This window comes from Trachurus japonicus, chromosome 13 (assembly GCF_045865225.1).
Source record: "Trachurus japonicus isolate A0001 chromosome 13, Traja_1.0".
NCBI classification, from domain to species: domain Eukaryota; kingdom Metazoa; phylum Chordata; class Actinopteri; order Carangiformes; family Carangidae; genus Trachurus; species Trachurus japonicus.
Genome location: NC_140919.1, coordinates 6,588,333 through 6,615,718, shown reverse-complemented (window position 1 = coordinate 6,615,718; position 27,386 = coordinate 6,588,333). Strand labels below are relative to the sequence as shown.

The 27,386-nt window shown below is 44.5% G+C and overlaps 1 protein-coding gene across 1 annotated transcript in view; it reads right to left on the bottom strand.

Moving 5' to 3' along the window:
* Positions 1-27,386, bottom strand: part of rsf1a (remodeling and spacing factor 1a) — a 34,305-nt gene that overhangs the window by 2,487 nt on the left and 4,432 nt on the right. Inside the window, exons 5-17 of the mRNA XM_085794743.1 lie at positions 25,955-26,127; positions 22,462-22,587; positions 15,307-16,600; positions 14,345-14,555; positions 14,046-14,255; positions 13,808-13,912; positions 9,424-9,503; positions 8,897-8,945; positions 8,057-8,163; positions 3,686-3,750; positions 3,307-3,481; positions 1,762-1,994; positions 550-744 (exon numbers count right to left, since the gene is read on the bottom strand). Coding sequence (XP_085650869.1) covers positions 550-744; positions 1,762-1,994; positions 3,307-3,481; positions 3,686-3,750; positions 8,057-8,163; positions 8,897-8,945; positions 9,424-9,503; positions 13,808-13,912; positions 14,046-14,255; positions 14,345-14,555; positions 15,307-16,600; positions 22,462-22,587; positions 25,955-26,127 — 3,023 coding nt within the window. The remainder of the gene's footprint in view (positions 1-549; positions 745-1,761; positions 1,995-3,306; positions 3,482-3,685; positions 3,751-8,056; positions 8,164-8,896; positions 8,946-9,423; positions 9,504-13,807; positions 13,913-14,045; positions 14,256-14,344; positions 14,556-15,306; positions 16,601-22,461; positions 22,588-25,954; positions 26,128-27,386) is intronic.

Genomic DNA, 27,386 nt, shown 5'->3' with positions numbered 1-27,386 from the left:
GAGTTGTTTTAGAGGGAAATGCAGCCGGAACTACATTTCAGACACGGTTGCTGGGCGGAGTGATTTCACGAGCAAAAGTAGTTCTGAGTATTTGCTTCCTATGTTACATAATTATACGTTATTATTTTATAGCGTGGTGAACTTGTCCACCAGAGCGTTTTGGAGTTGTAGGATTGTGTATTTAGTTTGATGAAGGAAAACGTGGAAATACCACGCGCCGTGCAGAGCTCACGTCTCTGCCCCGCTGATCTAAAAACAGCTTGCACCAACAATTAAAGGTAACGAACCTACTGCTATGACTATAGGGATTATGGCAATACGCAAATTTGCCAAAATGTTGAACTATCCCTTTAAGCACTGCTTGTGTTTGTATTAAAAAACGATTAGAAAACAAAGACTTTCTATGTAAAAGCAGCTGTTGAGCAGCAGTAAGCACCCTCATATAGTCAGAGCGCTGCCATCTCTTATTCTGCATAGAGTGGATGATGGGATGGCCAGTCGGATCAGAGCCCTTGTGTCAGGTATACATAGAAAACAAGAAGAGCTCACCATCACTGTAGTCGCTGGACACGTTCTCCTTGCGGGGTTTTCCTGGGGCTTTAGCCTCTTTCCTGGCCGAGGAGCGGGAGTTGTCCGACGACTCGGACGTCTCCCGGTAGTTGACCTGCTGGAGCTGGCCCCGCCTCAGGCCCCGCCTCTTTCTGTCAGCGTCACTGTCAGTCATGTCACTGAACTGATCCGAGTCTGGAGGCAGAGAAGAGGGACAGACACATACTGTGATTCATGTTTGGCGTTTCTCAACTGTAAGACTACTTAATACGGCCTAGAAATAACATTTAGCTTTTTTTCCCCCACACTCAGTTTATGATTTGAATCCATTTTTCTTTGCCCTCTCTTGCTTCTATGTTATCAATACAACTTTTAACAAGCGCAAACTCAATTTCACTGCTCAGTTTTTAATCATCAAAATTCATTAATTGATACATTTGATTGCTCCATTAATCCTCCTGTTGTCTCTCCCTTCCTTCTTTCCACAATCCTTTTTCCTTTCCTTCCTTCCCTTCTTCTTCCTTCCTCTTTTGATCCAATTGACCTGATCTGTTCTTTCCCTCCATCTTTCTTTCTTTCCTTTCCCCTTCCTTCTTTCCACAATCCTTTTTCCCTCCCGTCCTTCCTTCCTTCTTCTTCTTCCTCCCTTGAACAAATCTGTTCCCTCCCTCCATCTTTCTTTCCTTCCATTTTCCCTTCCTTCTTTCCACAATCCTTTTTCCCTTCCTTCCTTCCTTCCTTTTTGACCCAATCTGTTCCCTCCCTCCTTCTAACTTTCCTTCCTTATTTCCCTTCTTCCTTTCTTGAACGAATCTGTTCCCTCCCTCCATCTTTCTTCCCTTCCTTCTTCCCTCCCTCCCTTCCTTCCCTTCGACCTTACTTCTTCCTTCCCTTTTGACCCAATCTGTTCCCTCCCTCCTTCTATCTTTCCTTCCTTTTTCCCTTCTTCCTTGAACGAATCTGTTGCCCCCCTCCATCTTTCTTTCCTTCCTTTTTCCCTTCCTTCTTTCCACAATCCTTTTTCCCTCCCTTCCTTCCCTTCGTCCTTACTTCTTCCTCTCCTTTTGACCCAATCTGTTCCCTCCCTCCTTCTATCTTTCCTTCCTTCTTTCCCCCATCTTTCCCTTTGTCCTTCATTCCTTCCTTCTTTCCCTTCGTCCTTCCTCCCTTGAGCCAGGAGGACAAGAGGAGGGTTAAATGAAGTAAGCTCACCCATGTCTTCCTCACTCTCCTCCTCCTCTGAGGAGTGTCTCCGCCTCCGTCTCAGCCGCTTCCTGCCCCTGCTCTGGGTCTGGGTCTTGCTGTGTCGGTGTTTGGGCAGCTTCTTGATTGGCCGTCTGGGACGAGTCCCGCTGTCCCAGCTGCCCACTTCGCTGCCAGGATCTTCATCCTCCTCCTCCTCGTCATCCTCTGCCCCTGATCCACCGAAATCTTCATCCTCTGAGCTGCAAGAAGAAGAAAGGACTGAGCCGGGTGACCCCTGTGTGTGTGTGTGTGTGTGTGTGTCAAGGTTATTATCGTTAACGAAAACGAACGAAATGACGAAAACTAGAATTGAAAAAACATTGTCGTTAACTGAAATAAATAAAAACTATAATCAAATGAAAAAACGATAACTAACTGAAACTGTATTGTGTGTTTACAAAACTAACTAAAACGTACTGAAATTATAGATAGAATTCCCTTCGTTTTCGTCTTTGTCAATTTTGGATTGATATGAAATCGATTCAGGCTATTTCACTCCAGCAATTTTACGTGAGCTGGCACCACACGGCACCTCACGGTCTGTCACTTCCCGTGACCAAACATCTCTAGAAAGACACTCGGGATCGGTTAGAGCTCTATGGTTGAAATCGTGTGCGATGTTTATCCTCGTATTGATTAAACCAGACGCGGTCCGACACGCGTGCTGAAGCCCGGACCAGACGCGGCCAGACGCGGTCCAAGCCCGCGCGACCGATTAGGTTGACCTGACAGGCCCGTTGAGAACTGAAATGTAGCAGCCCATACAGATCCGTGAACATCTGGGAGCTCAGAAGAACAGACAAGCTGCCCACACCAGAGAGCAGAAAGACTGTGTGTGTGTGCGAGAGGACACACTCCTCGGGAGCGAACAGGAAAGACAGAGGCAGTGTGTGAGTGAGTGAGATTTTATATTATTACACCTATTTTGAATTTTATTCGAATACAAATGCCTCATCCTGAACCAGTTCTTATGGACAGAAGGCATTGTAAGGTTAACATAGAAAAGCTAAGCACATCAGCATCAACCTGAGGTGGAGAAGTATATTATCAGCTGTCTGGCTCTGTGCACTAAAAGTGCACTTGAAATGTCCAAAACATTTGCTGTGTTCACTTTATGCTACTTTATGTTAAATACAATACAGCATGCGAGGTAGGCTACTGCCTATTGTTACTTTACTGCACTAGTATGTCAAAAAACTGCAGTAACTGAATACATTTGTTAAATGGTATCTTTTGAGTTTTATTACACAATACTTGCTCTGATCTTTTTGAATCCTTCAACCAACAAATAACCCAAAGTATGAAAAAACTAAAACTAATACTAAAACTAATAAAAACTAAACTAAAACTAAGTGTTTAGAAAAAAATAAAAACTAACTAAAACTTGCAAACCCGCTCTAAAAACTAATTAAAACTAACTGATTTAGAGAAAAAGAAGTCAAAACTAAATAAAACTAAACTATAATTAAAAGTCCAAAACTATTATAACCTTGGTGTGTGTGTGTCAGTCACCTGTTGCTGAGCATGAACTCGTCCTCGCTCTCTGCTGCCGTGCTGTCACTCTCCAGGTCGTTCAGTCTCCGTTTCTTCCTGTTCCTGGCAGCAAGAGACTGGCTTCTGATTGGCCGCTGGCTATCCTTGCCGTCGTCTGACAGGATGGTGGTGAGGGCTTTGCCCCGCCCCGCTCCTACAGCAGAAGGTCAGAGAAGGAGAAAGCTCATCTCACTGGGTTAGAGGAGAGCTCCATCTCTTCTCTCCAGTACGAACACCTCACCACCAGCCCATAATGTCATCCTGTCTGCTTCAGCCTCAGCAGACCACCAGCCCATAATGTCATCCTGTCTGCTTCAGCCTCAGCAGACCCTCCTCCACCCCCACACCACCCACTCACCCCCACACAGGTCTCGGATGTCCTCCTCTATCGCCTCATCGATGGCATCATCAAAGTCATCAAACCTGCAACACACATGCAAACACAGGCTGACTCATGATCCCATCACATAGAAAACACTGGGCTTATTTAGAGATATCATCATCACTGTAATGCTGATGACCTGAGACCTTTCCCTCCTGCTATAGGACTGACATTCCTCTCTGGTATAGGACTGACATTCCTCTCTGGTATAGGACTGACATTCCCTCTCTGGTATAGGACTGACATTCCCTCTCTGGTATAGGACTGACATTCCTCTCTGCTATAGGACTGAAATTCCCTCTCTGGTATAGGACTGACATTCCTCTCTGCTATAGGACTGACATTCCTCTCTGCTATAGGACTGACATTCCTCTCTGGTATAGGACTGACATTCCCTCTATGGTATAGGACTGACATTCCTCTCTGCTATAGGACTGACATTCCTTCTATGGTATAGGACTGACATTCCCTCTCTGGTATAGGACTGACATCCCTCTATGCCATAGAGGGATGTCAGTCCTATACCATAGAGCAGTGGTCCCCAACCACCGGGCCGTGGACCGGTACCGGTCCGTGGATCATTTGGTACCGGGTCGCAGAAAGATGAAATGAAAATGAAAAAAAAAAAAAAATTGTTTGTTTCGTCTATTTCACACTTCCGGTCGTTTTATTTTGAAAATGTTGCCACTTCCGTTTGTGCATCTTCCCAGTGCTGCGCAGGCAATTGACAGGCAATTGACAGGCAGGCACAAACGTAAAAGAGTGAAAAACACACGTCGCCGGGCCGGGAAAAACTCAATAATGAGACGACAGAAGACCCGACGCCTTCCAACAAGAAGAAAGCTGTTCTAAAAGAAAAAGCATGAGTCCTGTTTAAATTACGGGTTCATTGCAACAGGTGATTCACATGCTCCAAGCTCCACAATGTGTGTGCGGGACCCGGCCGGCTCTCTGCCGCTTCATCACCTCACAGAAAACTTATCTCCCTGCGTTCTGGATTCAAGCAGAATATCCTGAGATCGCCACAAAAGCACAGAAAACCTGCTTCCATTACAAACATATTATGTTTGTGAAACGGAGTTTTCTGCAGCTTCAGCAGCAAAACGAGATGACAGAGTAGACAGGAACCGAGATGACAGACGGAGCATCACCCCCGGATGACTGACATTATTATTGTGATACTATATTATGGTGAGTTGTGAGCTACCCCCCCCCCCCCCGAAGAGAACGACCAGCGCTCTTCCACCGGTGACCGGTCCGCTGAGATAAAAAGGTTGGGGACCGCTGCCATAGAGTCTATGGTATAGGACTGACATTCCTCTCTGGTATAGGACTGACATTCCCTCTATGGTATAGGACTGACATTCCCTCTATGGTATAGGACTGACATTCCCTCTATGGTATAGGACTGACATTCCCTCTATGGTATAGGACTGACAGACTCTCTGGTATAGGACTGACATTCCTCTCTGCTATAGGACTGACATTCCCTCTCTGGTATAGGACTGACATCCCTCTCTGGTATAGGACTGACATCCCTCTCTGGTATAGGACTGACATTCCCTCTCTGGTATAGGACTGACATTCCCTCTATGGTATAGGACTGACAGACTCTCTGGTATAGGACTGACATTCCCTCTCTGGTATAGGACTGACATTCCCTCTCTGGTATAGGACTGACAGACTCTCTGGTATAGGACTGACATTCCTCTCTGGTATAGGACTGACATTCCCTCTCTGGTATAGGACTGACATCCCTATCTGGTATAGGACTGACATTCCTCTCTGGTATAGGACTGACATTCCTCTCATCACCTGTAGGAGGCAGCAGAGTGGCAGCACACCTAGCCAACACAACACCACTAGTGTCAGCCCTGGAGACGTTCATATGTATTCTACTGCTGTGCTTTTGTTTTAGTGAGAGGCATCAGCTGTGAGTTCACTCTGTTCATATGAAAACTTCAACAGACTCTGGATCTGTTTTATCAACTCTCAGTATTAACAGTGGGGGAGGCATCTACTGTATGTGGCAGCAGGGAATAAATCCAGTGGAGCCACAAAGCTTCAAGGCTATTCTTCTGATCAGAAACAGCAGCAGTCACCAGGTTCACACGGTCAGCTTTGTTTTCGTGGAGACCAGCAGAAAGCCTTCCATATGTACATTCAACTTTGACATACAGTATATAGGAGCCAGGCAGCCGAGGCTGCTGGGATCTTCTTCTTCTTCTGAGGAAATCCTACATCCCATACATGAAAAAAAAAAAAACTTTGCACAAAGGTCCAGTCCCATGGCAGATTTACTCAACTCCAAGGACATGTCAGTATTCCTCATGGGGGAGGGGGCGCGTTTAAATGTAAAAACTACCAAACCAACAGTAACTGCTACAGTTTTATGTCCGTGAAGGTTCTCAGTCATCCAGGTCATCTTATTCTTGTGGGGTTTAAATACCTGGGTTTCTGGCATTAGTCTCTTGGATGAGGGGTGAAACGTCTTCAAGCAAGAGAAGATGCTACAGTTTTGCAACTTCCACCAAAATGTCGCCCCAATACGGCTGAAACTTTGTTCACTTAAACTCAGTACAAATTGGACAAAGTCCATCACTCTATATAAAACGTATTAAACCTTTCTCCTCCACTACATCCTCAGACTGTCTCCACAAAGTTATTGATTGATTGATTTTTGAGCCTACAGTGCATGAAAACCAATTCTTGATACATTTTCAATCTTCCTGAAAACAACTGATAATATTTTGGAGTTGTGGTTGATGAAGTTTGGCAAAAAACTGAATTTTCTAGAACATTTTGAATTCTGCGCTCATGGCAACAACTGCAGTCAATGTTAAGAGTGGCATTTTAAACAACATTTTCTCTTATAAAACAAACTGCTGTCTAGATGCAATTTATGTATTATCAGATTTTTGTATTGATAACAGAATGTTTGACACTTGACACCTTGACAACTGCTGTCACCATGGTGACTGGCTTGGTCCATTTGTGAAGCTGCACCCCAGGTCTCACATGCAGCCAATTGGCTCAATGAGCTGGGGGCTGGGTCTTGGTGTCAGAGGTTGTGAGTTCAAACCTCAGCTGAGGCAGAATGGATTTTGTAATGCTGATGTTCTGTCTTCCTACTCTTGTTACTCTGAATTGCCTAAATTTGTCCAAAATTGCCTGGTCCTACCACTGCAGCACAGCAGCTTGAATCATTCTTCTGTCATGTGATAGCAGCAGATGGAAAGTTAGTTTTCCCACTCAGATGGAGAGAAAGTGCTCTAGAGCAGTGGTTCCCAAAGTGTGGTACGCGTACCCCTAGGGGTACGTGAGCACATTGCAGGGGTACGTAGAAACATTAATTAATTTATTACCAAGATGATAAGTTGATATTCCGAGTCACTTCATAAGCCCATTACTGAAATGGTATGTGCGCCACAACTAGTTCCCCCCAGAAGACAACAACCTGTAGCACAGCTTTGTATAGTTGTCAAAAGTATCGATGCAAAACGGCGCATCTGGATACATGACTGATTTCTAAAAGTATCGATATTAACAGCGCGCCCCCACAACACCCGACGCGCGCGCACTCGACAGGCAGAGCAGAGCAGAGGAGAGCAGGCAGCGTCCAGAGCGTTTAGACCTGAGTGAGTAGTATATTGATGCAGTAGTTAGACGCACGTAGGGTGAATTTAGCCGTAAAAGTTTAAAACGACGATATTAACGGCAACACTCCCCTCTCGTCTCCTCTCTTTTTCTCCGCTGTCTGCATGCACGTGTGTGTGTTGTGAGAGAGGAGGGAGAGGGGAGCCCCGCCCGCTGGAATTGCACAACTCTTAGTTAGCTTTTCATTTAATAAAAAATAAAAAATAAATAAGTCCTTTTGATTATAATAAAATATAAAATAATGGAGCAATAATAAGCTGAGAGGCACTGCTGCTGTATTGAATATGATGTCATATTCAATATTTTCCTGGGTTAGGTTTTAGTATTGTGACAATCCTACAACTCTGTGAAGACACATTTGACCACAACAAACACCAGCCAGAAACAACTAAAATGCAGGAGAATAGTGCAAAATGTCTTTGTACAAATTCGTTTCTTCATCAGTTGTGTTACGTTATGACCACTTCTGGAGAATCATCAACACGTATGAGGGAGGGGGTACTTGTGGTATGGCTCAGGGGGTACGCAAGACAAAAAAGTTTGGGAACCACTGCTCTAGAGTGTACACTAGATAAGATACAATGACTTTATCTAGAAACCTGCATGCTGGCTTTATCCTGTCTGTCTCAGTGATTAGCAAACTACAGACCCCTCCCCCAGCACATTTAACCCCTGCTAGGCCACACCCACCTGTAGCTGATGTGTTTCCTGGTTCGAGTTGATCTCCTTCCAAGATTTCTAGTCTTTTTGGAATCTTTCTTCTTGGGCGACTTCTCCTCTTCCTCCTCATCTCCTTCCTACAACACAACAGTTCAGTTAGTCTGACGTCACACAGTAAAACAGGAAGTACAGCTGCCTGCAGGCGGTGCTGATCTGTCAAAACGGAGGGTTCAAGCAAAGACGCTTTATTTTGGTTCAAGCTAGCTACATCGAGGGTAGGTTAGCTTCCTATTTCAAAGTAAAAGCACAAATTCTATCGTCATGGTTTCCTGTATGTAAAGGGCAACGGGTGTTTTATTTTGTGAAAGTAACCGGAAGTGCGTTGGTCACAACAGCTAGCTTGAGTAGCGCCAAATTCGTCTGAACAAAATTGTAAACAGCTGGTATTTAGACAAATTAACGACACACTGCTGATCTAAACAGCTACTCTCTCACCTAAAAATGTTTGAAATGTTGATAAAGTGATATATTTAGAGCTAAAATGAAATCAGCTTCTGACTGCTGATTTCAGCTCAGGTAGGAGGCAGGCTAACACTACCTATACACTTCCAGCGTTTGAGCTAAGCTAATTACGGGCGATACGGGCTTTATCTCCCTTGTTACTGCACGCACAGTGGAAAGGATGGTGTCTATCTGCTGGTCATGGACTCGGGAGTGAGGCAAGACACGAAAAAAAAATGTTGGCGTATCCCTTTAACATATCAACACGAGTCAGACAGAGTATTAGTTCTAACATCTCACAATTAATCTAATAACTAAAGCATGTGTTTAGTTGATAGTTGTGAATAGCTGCTGGTTGTGTCTACTCACAGGTATGATGTTCTCCACACTGATCCCCACATACACCAGACGTTCTCTCCTGTTCAACCAGAGAGAGGAGGCTCAAGATTAGCCTCGTAAACCAGCCTCTCGCGGAAATACATTTCATTTCATTTCTCGGGAGAGTCTGGCCTCATCTCCCCTCTAAGCGTTTTGGGTGGGCGGGAGCTGGGCGGGAGTAGTAGCAAAGACGGTTTAATATCTTTGGTAGTAGCGTTGACAGACAACCCCATTCAGCCAATCAGCAAGTTGGTGTAGTGACGGGGCTTTGCACCAGTCGGTCCCTGATTGGCCAGCGTGCTGTGTCAATCACAGCGGGCGACGCCGATTGGCTCGGCCTTCTGAGGGTTTCAGTCCAAACGCTTAGAATGGGGATGAGGCCAGACTCTCCCTCGGAATGAAATGAAATGCATTTCCGCGAGAGGCTGGTTTACGAGGCTAGCTCAAGATCACAACAGTCCATCACACCAACTGTGTGTGTGTGTGTGTGTGTGTGTCTGTGTGTGTTGTTGTCGTACCTCCTCTCTGCTCTCTCTCTCTTCTTCAGAGCACTGTCCAGATTCTGCAGCTCCTCCTCCAGTTTCTCACACAGCAGCTTCTGTAAGGAGGACCAGACCACAACTCTCTTCTCAAAGATTGAAGCACTGTTCATCTTTCAGTAAGCTGCCTTCCATCCCATGTTGAACATGACATTCTGCTATCTCTCTCATTTTGTAGCTTTTCATTTCACCTTCATTTATTCAGGGAAGGTCAATTGAGAGCCAGCTCTCTTTTTCAATGACGCCTATATAGAGGTGGGTAGAGTAGCCAAAATTGTACTCAAGTAAGAGTATAGTTACTTTAGAATAATGTTACTCAAGTAAAAGTAAAAAGTAGCCATTCAAACATTTACTTGAGTAAGAGTAGAAAGTACTTGGTGAAAAAGCTACTCAAGTACTGAGTAACTGCTGAGTAACCTCTGATTTGTTCGTTTAATGATCAGCGCGTAAATGTAGGCCTAATCAAATACACAAAAATATAATAGCAATGAAAAAATCCAGATACTGCCAAAGAACAACATTTAACAACTAAGACAAAAGCCTACCGTAATTTCCGGACTATAAGCCGCTACTTTTTTCTCATGCTTTGAACCCTGCGGCCTGTACAACGATGCGGCTAATTTATAGACTTTTACTGGCTAACGGCCTCCGGGAGGCGCTCTAGCAGGAAGCACAAGTGAGACAGACATGTGGGGAAAGATTATGCGCTGAAGAAGACACTAGTTTTGAGCGCCCAATTCCAATCCGACCCCTCACGGACTCACTGACTTAGAGGCGCGTTCACGGGAAGTCCGTGAGTGTGTGAGGGCTGTTCCATTGTCAGATCATCAAGTCAGTGAGTCAGTGAATGAGCCCTTACTGCCCCCTTACCGTAAGTCAGCACCGATGCTGACTTTGGGTAGGGGAATTACCCACAGTTCATAGCGTTGTGAAGTCAAACACATGAGATGCCGTCGGAACGCAAGTGTTAAAAAAAAAAAAAAAAGTAAATTACCACACGTAGTCAGAGAGAGCTCCGCCGCTCTCTTTATTGTTAATGGACAGGAGCAACAACCAAAAAAAAAAGAAAGAAAGAAAAAAAAGAAGCAGTTTACTGTCAGTATTAACGTGCAGTTTGTGATTATTGATGATGATTTGATCAGATCTGATCCGGGAACATTGTGTTTTGAGTCCGTCCCCCTCACACACCTTGTGCGCGTTAAAAGTACGGTAAATTATCGGCCCAAGACCGGAGTCAACAACATGTTGTTGTCAAGGTAACGTGTCGTGAGAGTGGGTAAGTGCTGTTCCATTCATATTTACAGCATCTGGACCCTCACAGACTCTCACACTCTGTCACTTAGAGCTGATGTCACTTTAGTCAGTGAGGGTTCAGGGCTTGAGTCTTTAGGGGGCGGATTGGAATTGGGGGTTGGTGCAGTGTTTTATTTTCTAACCAGGCATGTTACTGTCTGTTGGTGCTGTGTTGATGCTGTGTTGGTGCCTCCGGAGTAATTGTGATGGTTTAACTCGCTATATGACTTGTTACGAGTGAGAACGGAGGCTCTCTGTCTTCACCTTGCAACATCACTACAGCACCTGGTCGCTGCTCCCGGTGTCCCAGCTCTCGTCTCTGCTGCACCGCAACACAAACGCGCTCCATAACCCATAATCTTTTGTTCATGACGGTTAAGACTACACAAACACACACGCCGTAACAACGTATGTTATGTAACGTTATCCACCGCTCCATTTATTGATTTTTCGACGGCTTCGTTGTCAACAAATGCACATGGCTAGGAGCGTAACCAAAACAGCGGAAAAGCGAGCGGACTTGTATAGTTCCACACATATTCTTCCGTGTAGCCTACTGTCTTTCTGTGTAAATATCTCATGTTACAACACGAAAAACCCGCTGCTTATATTCAGGTGCGGCCTATATATGTACAAAATCTATTTTATTTTAAAATTTAGCTGGTGCGGCTTATATTCAGGTGCGCTTAATAGTCCGGAATTTACGGTAAATGACATTTTTTACAAAGTAACATAAATGAAGACAAATTCAGCCACAATACATAGGCCTATCTATGAAAGATCTATGAACTGTCCATAAGCTCTTTGTGTGGGTGTGGTGTCTGTGTGTCTATCTGTGACTGTGTGTGTGTGTGTGTGTGTGTGTGTGTGTGTGTGTGTGTGTGTGTGTGTGTGTGTGTGTGAGGGGGGGTTCTATGATTGAACCAAAGTCACATGACCACACCCCCAAAACTGGAGGGGCGGTCATGTGACTAGGAGTCACATGTCTCCAGGTGTGTATGGGGTTTAAACTTCCTAGGGAGGAAGAAGAATAAGATGACCTGGATGACTGAGAACCTTCACGGACATTATCCACGACATACCAGGGCTGACGTCATCCTAATCATTTACTAGCAGCAGTTTCTCAAATTTGAGGCGGAGTGGCCGTCCGGTTTACCGCGGAGATTTTGTGTGCAGTCATGTGACTGCCTGGCTCTGTCTGATTGGTTAAAAGAAGGCAAACTTCGCGAGTGGCTACATCTGATTGGTGAAACGCAGTCATGTGACAGAGGCTCGGAAGTATCTCCATTAAAACATAAACAAACAGGGGCGGTGCGTGGCGCAGTGGGTAGAGCGGCCGCCCCATGTAGAGGCTACAGTCCTCGCCGCAGGCGTCTCCGGTTCGAATCCCGCGTCGGGCAGACCTTTCCTGCGTGTCATTCCCCCTCTCTCTGCCTCCCCATTTCCAGTCTATCTCTACTGTCATCACTATCAAATAAAGGCAAAAAGCCAAAAAATATACTTAAAAAAAAAAAAAAAAAAAAACATAAACAAACAGATCGCACATTGGATCAATAAGAAAAAGTAGCGAGTAGCGACCGGAATGAAGCTCAATGTAACGGAGTAAAAGTACCGCTTCTTCTGAAGAAATATACTCAAGTAAAAGTAACAAGTATGCTGCATTGAAACTACTCTTAGAAGTACAATTTATCCAAAAAGTTACTCAAGTAAATGTAACGGAGTAAATGTAGCGCGTTACTACCCACCTCTGCACCTATACAGCCTATCCCTGTCCGAGAACCAAAACCAGCTCCAAGGCTCAAGACTGTGTGACACCAGTCTCAGCAATAGGTGTGATATTAGTAACATACAGGAATTATTTGTATATCGGGGGAAAGTGTGCCTACATGCCAGATCTAGAGGATCCACCTCAAGCTGTTTCAGATACTTACAGATTAGACATTTCCTTAAAAGAAAAGAGCAAACTGGGATCCTGGGAGCTTCAAGTGTCCTTTTTTCTGCCAGTAAATATGACCAGAGGCTATTCAGCTCAGGATGGTGACTGCAATACAGCTGGACTTTGTGCCTACATAGAATTTGTGGTTGGGAGACTCTATGATAAAACATGGGACCCTGTACTGTGTTACCTTAACAGTGAGGCTGCATATGAGTATGTGATGTTTTTCTTTAAAGGGATAGTTCAACATTTCGGCAAATCGGCCCATTGCCATAATCCCTATAGTCATAGCAGTAGGTTTGTTACCTTTAATTGTCGGTGCAAGCTATTTTTAGAACGTCTGGTATCTCTGAATGTATTCAAGTCCATGATAAATTCCATCACATCCAGGCTTCAGGAGTGCAAATGTTTTAATTGAGTGCAAATGTTTGACTAATCTTGTAAATTATTTTAACTATTTTTTTTTTTTTTAATTCAATTTTGTTTTTTGTTTTGTTTGTTTGTTTTATGTTTTTTAATTAATGTGACTATGTGTTGAAACTCTGCTGTCATTCTTGGCCAGGTCTCTCTTGCAAAAGAGATCTTGGATCTCAATGGGACAAACCTGGTTAAATAAAGGTTATAATAATAATAATAATAATAAAAGAACGGCGGAGCAGAGCCGCGAGCTGCTCAGAGCTACGCTACGGAGGCTCATGGGATTTCTTGGTTTCCCTCATCAAACTCATCAAATACACAATCCAACAACTCCACAACGCTCTGGTGGACAAGTTGTGAGATGCACATTCACCACACTATGAGATAATAACACAACGTTACCAGACAGAGTTGTTTTAGAAGTTTGATGAGGGAAACCAAGAAATCCTAATGAACCTCCTGTTGTGACTATAGGGATTATGGCAATGGGCCAATTTGCCAAAATGTTGAACTATCCCTTTAACAGTGAGGCTGCTGTGATGTGAATATGTGATGTTAAGGTACCTGTCCTGACCATCATCAAGGACTACTGCTACAATCAAAGATGTGTTCTCTATGTTATCCCCCAAAAAATCTCATTCCTTTGAAAATCAATAAACATATTTAAGAAAAAATTAAAAAATAAATAAATTCTGTGTCTCTGTCACACACACTTACATGTTGGCAGGGTGGACAGAACCACTCCCCATCTGGAATCAACATGAGTGGGGGGCGCAGGCAGGCGGTGTGGTACCCACTGTCACAGGAGTCACACAGCAGAATCTGAGTACACACACACAACACACACACAGTTAGTGAGTCATAGTGGACACTCTGGACTCCCAGCTGTCTTCTAGAGAGGACAGTTTAGACCAGAGCCAGTCATCAGTCTCTAGGTGGTCTCAGGTGGGTGTACCAGTTCCGGGTGGTTGGGCAGGCCACAGTGTGTGCAGGCGTCTTCGCTGGGAATCTCCTCCGATTTACAGGATTCCTCCGAGTCGCTCCCTCCGTCGCTCTCCTCCTCCCCCGGCTTCCCCCCCGTGTCCCCCGCCTCCCCTCCTTCGCCCAGTTTACGTCTCTTGGAGCGGATGTTGGACCATCGGGGGCGGCGGTGCCTCCTCTTACCCTGGAAACGCAGCAGAGCAACCGTCAAGAGACAAAAAAGCAGCTATCACTCTTCACACTCACTGGACAACACATTCAGAGACTAGTTACCCTTCGTTTCCTGACTTGTCCGACAGCTTCTGCTTTCCTGTCTTTCTTTGCGGTGGCGCCCTGTTCCTCTTCATCCTCTTCCTCTTCTTTCTCCTCCTCCTCCTCCTCCTCCCCTCTTGTTCTGCTCGGCGCCGCCTGTTTTTTCTGCGGTTTCTTTCTCTGGCTGTCGGCTACCTTCAAGCTTGGCCTGCAGGTTGGCAAAGCAGATGATCTTCAAGAAAAAAGGTGTAGATGGGACTGAATTTATTGGACTTGAGATGACAATGGACCAAAAACATACATTTATAATGGAAACCCCATGTAGTCCAGTCATTTTATGGAAAAAGGTTGAACAAATTGCAACAGAAGCAAACTCGACTGATTTTGTATCCTCAACATGTCCTGAGTGAGGGAAAAAAAGCCCAGAAGAATCTCATTAGGGGAAAGTTTGGAAAAAGACCCAAATATAGCCCATTCATACGCCTATTCATTATTTTTCTCACGTGAATAGGGTCAAATTTTTAACCTTTAGATATCTCCATGAAAATTACTGAGTTGATTACTTACATTAAGACAAACAAAAAATGTATTACAAGTTTTTTTGAAATTCTTTGTTAACATGAGAAGATTTGCATACATTTGCATACATTTTGACGGCACATGTATATATAAAGGTGCTGTGGTGGTACCAGCATGAAAATTCAAAAAACTTGTAATACATTTTTTGTTTGTCTTAATGTAAGTAATCAACACAGTAATTGAATGATGAATGATAATGAATTATGCGTATAAATGGGCTATATTTGGGTCTTTTTCCAAACTTTCCCCTAATGGGATTCTTCTGGGCTTTTTTTCCCTCACTCAGGACATGTTGAGGATACAAAACGAGTTGAGTTTGCTTCTGTTGCAATTTGTTCAAGGTTGACCCCTTCTTTGGCCTAAAATGACTGGACTACTGTTGATGAGTTGGATGATGCAGGTACCTGCAGATCCGGGCCGACCTGCGGAGCGGCCGGCCCTCCTCCTGCAGCTGCAGCTCCTGGTCCTGGTCCTGGTCCGGCTCTTTCTCCTTCCCCTCCTCCTTCACCGCTTTACCCTTCAACCGGTTCCTCCGGTGGGGGGGGATCTTGATCTTCAGCCGGATTCCTTCTTTCTGGATCTCAGAGGAGGCTTCCTCCAGGCGAGTCTGTCCGCTGTCCTTCAGCCTGACCTGGACGGCCAGGCCGCCGTTGACCCCGTCTCCCGGCTGGTCCTGCTGGTCCTGCTGGTCCTGGTGCTCCTGGTGCTCCTTTTCAGACTTCTGCTCTAGTGTTTCTGGTAGAGCTGGCCCCCCCTTCCTTAAAGTGCTCTTGTCGTCTTCATGCTCCTCTTTGCTTCCTTCCCCGTCCACGTCCTCTTCTTTCTGTTGTCCAATCAGCGTCTCCCCAGTGGTCCGTCTCCCCTGCTCCTCCGCTGTCTGTCTCTTGGCGTCCTGTGTGGACTGGGACAGTGAGGGGGGTTGGTGGGGTGGTGGTTTGGCTGCAGGAGGAGGGAGGGGGACAGGGACAGGGACAGGGACAGCGGTGGTGTCTCCTTCAGAAGGAGCCTTCTTCACCAGGACAGACTGCCTGCTCACCTCCCTGTCCCTGTCCTCGTCCCCGGCCCCGACCCCGACCCGGGCCCCCCAGTGGTCTAGCTTTGGTCCGTTGTGTTCCTGCTGCTGGGCCCCCGGGGCCCCCGGGGCCCTATGGCTGCGGATCACCCCCACATGTCCCACTGTGGCCCCGGGGCCCAGGATTCCTAGGACACCGTTCTGTCCCTCCTTCTGAGGCAGGAGGAGAGACGGCCTCCCATTGGTCAGCTCCTGTCTGGACGCAGTGACCACTAGCTGCTGCTGGTGACTGTCCTTACTCTGAATCACTGAGGGGTTGCATACAATAATACTACTGCTGCTGCTGCTGCTGCTGTTGTTGTTGTTAAGGTGGTTGCTGTGGTAACTCTCAGCCAGCTTCAGCTCCCTCTTCTTCAGGGGTATCTTGGCCTGCTGGTTGCTCCTGACGACCGACCGGCCCGCTTCGTCCTCCTTGTTCGGTTCCTGTCTCGTCACCGTCACGTTCGGCGCCATGACGACCGACACAGCGTTTTTGGGCGCGTCGGCGTCCCTGGGTTCTGATTTGAGGATGGTGGTGATGGTGCTGACGCGGTTATCGAAGACGGGGGGTTTGTGGTGGATCTGGTCTTCTTTAACCTGGGGGGCCTCGGCCACTTCCTGCTTGATGCTCGGCTCTTGCTTCAGCACTACAAGACGCACAAACACAGTAAGAGGTTAACACTGCTACACACAGAGCGCACAACACTAAGTAGACTTTCTGTTCAGACAATAACACCAACTCCAACACAGATCTTGGATCAGTGATGGCTGTGGGCCAAGAGTGGTGACTGCATCAGAGCCAAAGGAGCGCGTTTTAAGATAGATTTATTTTATTGGTGAAACATAAACAGCTGATGCAGGTTATCAATGATAAAGGCCGATGCTGATAATGGGTTGACCCATACACAACTATCATTAGCACGAGCACACGAGCACACTAGCACAGTGAAGGGTGCTGAGATGCACCATAGTCTGACTCTTAAAGGGATAGTAGCATTTTTTTATTGTGGGGTTGTATGATCTACAAATAGCCCCTAAGTACTTTAATTGCAGTAGAAGACTCTCTGCACTCCTCCCGTTAGCAACGCCAGCCCATAGCCCTGCCCAGAGATTTACAACATACAGTGTTGTGAACAGACCCAAAGAAACGGCCTATTTTCTCGGCCTAAAAGAGGTTTTACCTGGAAAAAAAAACACAGTTCCATTGTTCGCTATAATATAATTTTTTCCAACCCTTCAAAGTGCAGGAAAAAGTTTTTATTTGGAGCTAACCAACTCACGTATCCCTCTGCCCAGGGTTAGCACCTGCCAATCAGCAGTTGGTTAGCTGCTCCAAATAAAAACTGTGTTTTTCCTGCACTTTGAGGGGCTGGAAAAAATTATATTATAGCGAACAATGGAACTGTGTATTTTTTTTTCAGGTAAAACCTCTTTTAGGCTGTGAAAATAGGCCGTTTCTTTGGGTCTGTTCACAACACTGTATGTTGTAAATCTCTGGGCAGGGCTATGGGCTGGCGTTGCTAACGGGAGGAGTGCAGAGAGTCTTCTACTGCAATTAAAGTACTTAGGGGCTATTTGTAGATCATACAACCCCACTTTAAAAAAAATGCTACTATCCCTTTAACCCAACAGGAAGTCACCCGTTTTGATTTGAATGTTCACTTAAGGCACTGTTTGTGATTGGAGGACCTCCGAACACTTCATCTTAAAGGGATATTTCAACATTTTGGCAAAATGGCCTATTGCCATAATCCCTTTAGTCTTAGCAGTAGGTTCATTACCTTTATTGTCAGTGCAAGCAATTTTTAGATCGGCGGAGCAGAGACGTGAGCTGCACGGTATTTCTACGTTTCCCTCATCAAACTCATCAAATACTAGGGCTGACCCGATTATCATATTTTGATAATCGAAGCTTCGCGCACATAAAATCGATCAAAATCGAAGCTTCGGCGGCCGGGGGGGGGTGCGCGATCGTAACTCCTGTATCATCCCGCGATTGTAGTGTAAATAATGAAAGTAATGGCAAAAAAACACTGCATATCTCCAAAATCAGGCGATGAGAACCGGTGTCAAAAAGGAAAAAAAAGGAAGAAAAAAAAACGATCGATCACGGACTTCATGATCGATTACCATCGAAGCTTCGATTTTTTTGGGTCAGCCCTATCAAATACACAATCCAGCAACTCCAAAACACTCTGGTGGACAAGTTGTGACCTGCACATTCACCACGCTATGAGATAATAACGTATAATTGTGTAACATTATGACACATGAAGCAAATACAGTCCATAGTTCTGGCTACGCATTTGCCTCCAAAACAGCTCTGTCTCATAACGTTCCATCTACTGATTGATTATAAAGGGAGGAGGCTGCAGATGCGCTAAATGATGCAATTTATAAATCCATAAAAGTCTATTTTCATTAACATTATGTTTCAAATGAATTATTTCACTAGTGAACTGTGTAATCCCCTCGGATTCCTCTGGGGGCTGGTGTCAGAAGGGAGCATTCCCCATAGACCCCCGTGTTAAAATCGCCGACTTTACATCCTCAGTAAACATGTTAAAAGCCTGGTGTCAGAATGTTTTTTCGTCTCAATCGATAGTTTCTACCCCCGCACACACTCTGAGGGGGGTGAATTTTTTTTTAACTCTACAGTTTTACTGTTATTAGGTTAAAATTCTGGCCAATTAGGGCGCGGAAACGTTGAGTGACAGGTCCGAGCAGCTCCGTGGACAGCTGCTTCGAGGCCAGTGGGCGGGTTCTCGGCCGGCCAATCCAACATGGCGCTGTTCAGGCCGCCATATTTGAGTCACAAAAACGACTCCCCAAAAGCAATGGGTGACGTCACGGACGCTACGTCCATTCTTTTTACAGTCTATGTTCTTATTCTTGTCTGATCTCATTTCATTTCTCTGACTTCTCTTTGAGTGGAGCTCCACAGCCAGATGTGGTGTTCTCCTGGTGCCACCTAGTGGACCGGACCTCATTTACTATACATAGAAAACTGTCTGCTGCCATGTGGTCCATGCAGCCGATGGTAGTGCCTTACTATTATAGTCCAGTAATTTTAGGCCAAAAAAGGGGTCAACGTTAAACAAATTGCAACAGAAGCAAACTCAACTGATTTTGTATCCTCAGCATGTCCTGAGTGAGGGAAAAAAAGCCCCGAAGAATCCCATTAGGGGAAAGTTTCGAAAAACACCCAAACATATCCCATTAATACGCATACAAACATTTTTTTTCACGTGTAGGGTAAAATTTTTAACCTTTAGATATCTCCATGAAAATTACTGAGTTGATTACTTACATTAAGACAAACAAAAAATGTATTACAAGTTTTTTGAAATTCTTTGTTAACATGAGCAAATTTGCATAAATTTGCATAAATTCCACCGTTTTGACGGCACATGTATATATGAAGTTGCTGTGGTGGTACCGGCATGAAAATTGGAATGAGTTGACTCCATCGGTCAACCGACAAGTTGACCACTTTAAATTTCAAGATGACTGCAATTTTTCAAGACAGCCACACCCTTAGTAGAGCAGGTATGACATGCTCCGTCTCTATTAATGCTCATGGGCCTAAATTGGTTCCATTCCTTAAGTTTTTTAACTGTAATATCATATTACAGTAAAAAAAATGTCTTGTTCAATCTTGTTAACATATTATATGTTAACAAGATTGAACAAGACATTTTCACCTGCTCTACTCAATGTTTAGATCAGGTGTTGTATGTATGCAAATTAGCCATACGTAATTGGATTATGCACTGTTGGCTCATGTCATACCTGCTCTACTAAGGATGTGGCTGTCTTGAAAAATTGCAGTCATCTTGAAATTTAAAGTGGTCAACTTGTCGGTTGACCGATGGAGTCAACTCATTCCAATTTTCATGCTGGTACCACCACAGCAACTTCATATATACATGTGCCGTCCAAACGGTGGAATTTATGCAAATGTATGCAGATTTATGCAAATTTGCTCATGTTAACAAAGAATTTCAAAAAACTTGTAATACATTTTTTGTTTGTCTTAATGTAAGTAATCAACTCAGTAATTTTCATGGAGATATCTAAAGGTTAAAAATTTTACCCTATTCACGTGAAAAAAAAGTTTTATATGCGTATAAATGGGATATGTTTGGGTGTTTTTCGAAACTTTCCCCTAATGGGATTCTTCGGGGCTTTTTTTCCCTCACTCAGGACATGTTGAGGATACAAAATCAGTTGAGTTTGCTTCTGTTGCAATTTGTTTAACCTTTTCTCATAAAATGACTGGACTATTAACCCTCCTGTTGTCCTATTGGCTCAAATTTACCCAACCTGTTTCCTTCCTTCTTTCCTTCCTTCCTTTCGCCCTTCCTTCTTTCCACAATGCTTTTTTCCTTCCTTCCTTCCTTCGTCCGTCCTTCTGCTTCCTTTCTTGACCTAATCTGTTCCTTCCCTCCATTTTTCTTTCCTTCCTTTGTTCCCTTCGTCCTTACTTCTTGACCCAATTGTCCCAAGGTGTTCCCTCCCTCCGTCTATTGTACCTTCCTTTTTCCCCTTTCTTCTTTCCTCCCATCTCTCACTTTGTCCTTCCTTCCTTCCCTTCGTCCGTCTTTCCTTCCTTCCTTCCTTCTTTCCCTTTGTCCTTCCTGCCTGCCTTCCTTTTTACCCTTCGTCCTTCCTTCCTTCTTTCCCTTTGTCCTTCCTGCCTTCCTTCCTTCCTTCCCTTCGTCCGTCTTTCCTTCTTTCCCTTTGTCCTTCCTGCCTTCCTTCCTTTCATCCGTCTTTCCTTCCTTCCTTCCTTCCTTCTTTCCCTTTGTCCTTCCTGCCTGCCTTCCCTCCCTTCGTCCTTCCTGCCTGCCTTCCCTCCCTTCGTCCTTCTTTTCTTCCTTCCTTCCTTTTTCCCCCTCGTCCTTCCTTCCCTTCATCCTTCTTTCCTTCCTTCCTGCCTTCCCTTCGTCCTTCCTTCCTTCCTTCCTTCCTTCCTTCCTTCCTTCCCTTTGTCCTTCCTGCCTTCCTTCCCTCCTTCCCTTTGTCCTTCCTGCCTTCCTTCCTTTTTTCCCCTTCGTCCTTCCTTCCTTCCTTCCTTCCTTCCTTCCTTCCTTCCTTCCTTCCTTCCTTCCTTCCTTCCTTCCTTCCTTCCTTCCTTCCCTTTGTCCTTCCTTCCTTCCTTCCCTTTGTCCTTCCTTCCTTCCTTGACCGAGGAGGACAATAAGGAGGGTTAACACATCCATCCCTTCATCACCAGTTCTCTGCTCTTCTTGCATCTGGCAGCTTAAACAGTGGAATAAACTAGTAGTGGTGGATACTTCATCCTCATGTGCAGTGACAGGCGAAACAGGAGTGGTTGTTGTGTGTCAGTTGTTACTTCCTGCCAGCTCTCTGGTGTGGCCTTTCCAATACACTAACACACTGGCCCAAACTCCTTCTTCTTTCAGATTCTATCCATCCATCAGACTTTATTTAGTGATCTCTGTCTAACTGTTTGGCCGAATTCCGATTCTCCCCTTAGCCCTAGCCCTTGGCCCTAACCCTTCGTTTTGCGCGTTCACGTGAAGTGGTAGGGGTGTCCCAATTCTGGTTCAGACGAGGGTTAGGGGGAAGTGGTAGGGCTATCTCGCCCTCGAAACGGAGATTTTTCAGGGGCACACTACGGACCGAGGGCTATGGCAAGTTTCCCAGAATGCATCTTGCGGCAACCGGCAGCTGATTTATTTCTCACTGTAGCGCTGTTATTACGTCATTTTGTTAAGTTTTAATATTTTTTCATGCGAGAAAGTAGCTGTTTAGATCCCCAATGTGCGGTCGGTTTATCCACATGAGGCTGTTTAGACGTTTGCTCCGATGTTTTTCGGAGAAGTGAAGCTCCACGTTGGAGCCTCCACCTGTGGAGCAGATCAGCGGCTCGTCACGGAGACACCACCCCGTCCGGACAGCTTGTCAGCCGGCCAACCTCCCGACCTCGTCCCGGTAGAAAAGACGGACGCTAATTAACTTACCCGCAGGGTTTTAAAGGTTTACCGCCGCGTAGTTGCATTCTTTTTAGGAGATAAATGCTCATCTCATTGATGAAATGTAACAATTGTTGCATTAATTTGTTTGAATTAAAAGTGAAGCTTCATGTGTTTTGGACACAGAAGCAGCACTGCCTGGGGGATCTGTAGCCTATACAGTAATATACAATAAATAAATGTTTTACAATGAACCGATCATTCTTCATTAAATTTTATTTTATTTTATTAAGTTAACGTAGTTCTGAATAGAGGATTTGTGGCAAAAGCTCGTCACGTCTGCTTATATGAAAGCCAGCAGAGACGACTGATGACGCATGTGATTGTTGAAGTGGTGTCCCAATTCGTAGGGGTTGACTTTCAACCCTACTCCTTGTAGCTCCGTTTCAAGGGCAAGGGTTAAGGGCTAGGGGTAGGGCTAGGGGTAGGGGTAGGGATGAAAAATAGAATCGGAATTGGGCCTTAGACTCACTTCAAGTGATAAGAACTTCCATACAGGTACCCACCTTGCTGTGTGGCTTTCTCTGGCTCTACAGGCTCTACAGGCTCTACAGGCTCTACAGGCTCATCCTTCATGGTGACTTCATCAGAGGCCTTGGGTTTCCAGCTGCTGCTTCCTGTGGCCTCGTCCCCTAAAGCATCAGAGGAGACACACACAACGACATTATTACTGATGCTGGAAGATACAGAGAATGACCAGATGAGATTTAGAGATAGGTAGAAGTAGTAAGTTGGAGCAGGAAAATACACAATTGGTTTTGAAAGTTTGATAGACACATCACAATCCAATGAATTTGTTTGTAGCGTTCAATATGATTGGATGGTGTTCGTTCCACAGGTCACTTGACATTTTTGTGAAAAAACATTGAGTTAATTGGGGGCGTCCGACTCCCGACTCAGGCAGCCCTTTGCTGCATGTCATCCCCCCTCTCTCTGCCTCTCATTTTCCTGTCTCTCTCTCCACTATACTATCGTTTTTTCTTTTTGTCCTTTACATGTGTTTGTGTTTTTTTCTTGTGTTATGTTGTATTATCTTGTGTTGCATGTTGGGATTTGTGACAGCGGAAGGCTGTGATTTTGTGTTACTTTTCTGATGAGCTTGTCTTGTTGTCGCAAAACAAAAATTTAAATTAGATTAAAAAGAAAGTTTAAAAAAAGAAAGAAAAGAATCCCCTCCCCTACCTTTAAATGAAGATCAACTGTTTCCTTCTGGGCTACAGCTCTCTACAACTAGTCATTTACTTTTAGTTAGCTTCCCCTGCATGAGATGTGTTGTGTTGTCAAGCCCCACAGGAAGTATGTTGGGGTTTATTTGTCCATAACAACCAACTAACTCTACATCATCCCGCTTATTACACGGCTTACGAGTGAAATCATCTATTTGAGACGTAATGTTGATCAAAATACGACTGTCGATTTATAAATTGCATCATTTAGTGAATCTGTAAGTCTGGTCACTTCTCCACTGTGTTGCTAAGCCTCTTCCTAGTCATGTGCATTTGTTTTCAACAAAGCTTTTGATAATCAATCAGTGGATCGATGGATTATCATACACATGTTACCATGTGTGTATTTGTGTAGTCGTATCTGTCATAAACAAGAGATTGCGGTTTACGGGCGCGTTCGTGTCGTGGAGTCGCATAAACGAGAGCTGACAACGGGTCAGAGGCTCTGTAACAGACCAATCAGAATGAGCCATGTAATAAATAATATTATTACACGGCTCTATTGAATGCTGCTCTCTGATTGGTCCAGCGCTGCGTTCTGCGGTCTGTTATTTCTGTATAACAGACCGTCGTCAAGTATAACAGACCGTTGCTAGGGACGCCGCTCTGATCAGCGCAGCACAGAAAAGAGAAACTATGCAGGATATTTACCTTGTGTTTCATTTTTACCGTCATTAAACAGCTTCGGACTATTAGTGATGTTAGATAAATGACTTGCAACCTGTTACAAGGAGAGTGGAGGCTCCTTCCACATCGTGGCTGGAAACGAAACCTGCTGATCAGAGCCTTTGACCCGGTGTCACAGCTCTCCTCTCGTCTCGGTGGCACCGCAACTCCGCGACACAAACGCACCCCGTAAACAGTAAAGTTAATCTCTTGTTTATGACAGATACGACTACACACAATACACACATTGTAACATGTGTATGGTAATCTATCGATCCACTGATTGATTATCAAAGGCTTCAAATGCACGACCAGGAGGAGGCTCGGCAAAACAGCGGAAGTGACCGGTCTTGCAGATTCACTAAATTATGCAATTTTAAATCAATTAAAGTCGTATTTTGATCAGAATTATGTTTCAAATTAATTATTTCACTCGTAAACCGTGTAATAAGCGGGATAATGTATAGTTGGTCGGTTGTTATGGAGAAATAAACCCCGACAGGTTGTATGGAACCCCGACGCGAAGCGTTTCATTCAACCTCCGAACTATACATTATCCCTTACATAACTGTTCAGTGGCTGTGACGGCTGCCTCTCCTCTTCAGTCTGTCTACACTCAGGTTGCCTTTGACGACCACTACTAGAATGTCTGGTTTCTTTTCACTGTACATTTATGCTGCGTTCAAGACAACTCAGAAGTCGGAAAAAAACCAGCTCCGAGTTGTAAAAAAAATGAATTGAACGGCGTCGAACTCGGAAATTACAGGTCGGGAACTCGGGTATCATATCAGAGCTCCGACTTTCCGACTTGACGTCACGACAACATCAAAACATGCAGCCCTCGTATTAAAGGGTTAGAATTTAGACGTTTTAAGTCATTTGTTGAAGTTTGAATGCATATTTTTGTGTATTATTGCAGTAGCCTATATGAAATACGTTTATATTAAGCTGTGATTGTTGTATGGTGTGAAATTGACCCTTCGCGTAAGCCCCGCCCCCTTGGTCACTGTTGCTACGCCGGGCAAGCTTTCACTCCCAGCCATGCTCCTGGCAATATTTGGTATCGATTTCAAAGGAAATATCAGTACATTTCTGGATAAACTGTTCTGAGATAATAGAGAGAAGAAGTCACAAAGACCATTCAGAGTTTTCAGTGACGTGATTCGCGCAGGAGGATAAAACATCTGTTCAACGACACGACTGGACAATGTACAGAGCAACAGTAAGGGCTGGTAATTTTACCGTCTATCAACCCACGAAGACTTAGGTCATCTCACTGGTTGTCAAACTGCAAGTTTTTGGGCGATTGTGAACCACATACAGCTTTCACTGCTGTTTTTTTTCTCCCACCGCTGTATCAGTCAGTGAAAGCAGTCCCTGCCTGGAGGATCCCTCGCCTAAAAGCCCAGGTAAAAGCCCTAAAAGTACAGCTGTCACATATGGTTATCCCCATATTTACACTTGCTCAAGTCGAAAAAAAAAGTCAGCTCGTATCTGAACATCTCTATATTGCTATTGCTGCTGCTGCCGCCGCTGCCGCCGCCGCCGAAGTAGCAGCAGCGGCAGCAGCAGCAACAACAACATCCTTCTCTACAAACAAATATTTTTCGTCCTAGTCTCAAAATGTGTCCACAAAAGCAAACGTAATGACTCAACTGCCAAAAGCTTGCCAGGCCTATAGTTAAGGTTGCTAACGTAGGATTGGACAATAGCCGTTTGTGGGAGGAGTTGGCGAAGGGTCAATTGTGTTCCTCGTATGTGACGGAAATAAGGTTTAACTGTTATCAAGGCTGTAACATTATGTGCACTCATCTGCAGCGTCTCTTCTCCTCCAAAATAAACATCATTTACTGCTGCATTGATTTTTCCTATTCAGCGATGAGCCACAATACGCCAAACTTCCTTCAGGTATCCATGTTTTTTCTCTTCCGAGTTCCTGCAGCGTGAACGCAATGATGTCGGAAGTCGGAAATTTCCGAGTTGGGAATTACGACCTCCGAGTTGTTATGAACGCAGCATTAATACCTACATGTATTCACAGGCCCACAATGCACTGATTCTTTTTCCATCCATAATGTAGCAACATGGATTCATTGGCCTGACATACCTGCATCTTTCTCTGTGGGGCTGGCACTCCTAGATCCAGCTGGGTTCTGGTTCTGGTTCTGGTCCTGGATCTGGTCTTTGTCCTGATTCTGGTCCTTATCCTTGTCCTGATTCTGGTTTAGATCAACCTGAGCCTTCAACAGCTCCAGAGCTTCAGCCAAGTCATTACGAGTCCTGAAAAGACAGATTGATAAGGGGCTCAAACAATGGGAACCAATTCATCTTTACAAGTACCGTACAATTCCTTTTATCCAGGGGGCAAAATCCCAGTTTTTTGGAAAACAGACAGGGAGCGTTGTAAAAGGTTTGACAGCAGAAATGATATGTAGGAACTTGAAGGATTAAAACCTGGGTGGACAACCCGGTCAACTAGCTGCTGGAAAGCTACAGGGGCCAAAACCCCTTTCTTGGGTCATTTTGCTGGCAAAATGATGTAAATGCAAATATTTAGGTACTACAATGGCATAAATAGTCATACAACTATAACATTTGGCAGAGAGTATCTTGACACATAGGGTGAGGCATGAAAAAAAGATTCTGGGGTTTGTTGCAACTCGATCTTAAGATATCACCCTCAACATCCCAAAAAAGACAAAAAAAAGTACTGTTCGCCTGACAAATTCTCATGAAAATGATTATTTTTCAGAACTTTATGGAGAATATCTATGCCTAACATGTATATAGAAAACGTCCTTAATTCATAAGCTTCCATTTGAGTCCAAGATAGCCTTTCTATCTCAAAAGCCCCACTTGCTGTGGCCAACGGTCTTCTCTATCTATCTGTTCACTTTGGGGAGACCAGAAATAGAATGGTTTCTGTAGTTTGTAGTATAGTATAGTATTTGTAGTATGTACAGTAGCTAGTTTTTCACAATAGGTGTTGCATTGTTTGGAGACAGCCTGTAGCTTTCCAGTAGCTAGTAGAAAGGCTATCTTGGACTCAAATGGAAGCTTATGTATTAGGGAAGTTTTCTATATACATGTTAAGCATAGATATTCTCCATAAAGTGCTGAAAAATAATAATTTTCATGAGAATTTGTCAGGCGAACAGTACTTTTTTTTGTCTTTTTTGAGATGTTGAGGGTGATATCTTAAAATGGAGTTGCAACAAACCCCAGAATCTTTTTTTCATGCCTCCCCCTATGTGTCAAGATACTCTCTGCCAAATGTTATAGTTGTATGACTATTTATGCCATTGTAGTACCTAAATATTTGCATTTACATCATTTCGCCAGCAAAATGACCCCAGAGAGGGGTTTTGGCCCCTGTAGCTTTCCAGCAGCTAGTTGACCGGGTTGTCCACCCAGGTTTTAATCCTTCAAGTTCCTACATATCATTTCTGCTGTCAAACCTTTTACAACGCTCCCTGTCTGTTTTTTTGCTTTGCCCCCTGGGTATTTAGAGGGGAGGACACCACTGCAACTTCAACTCA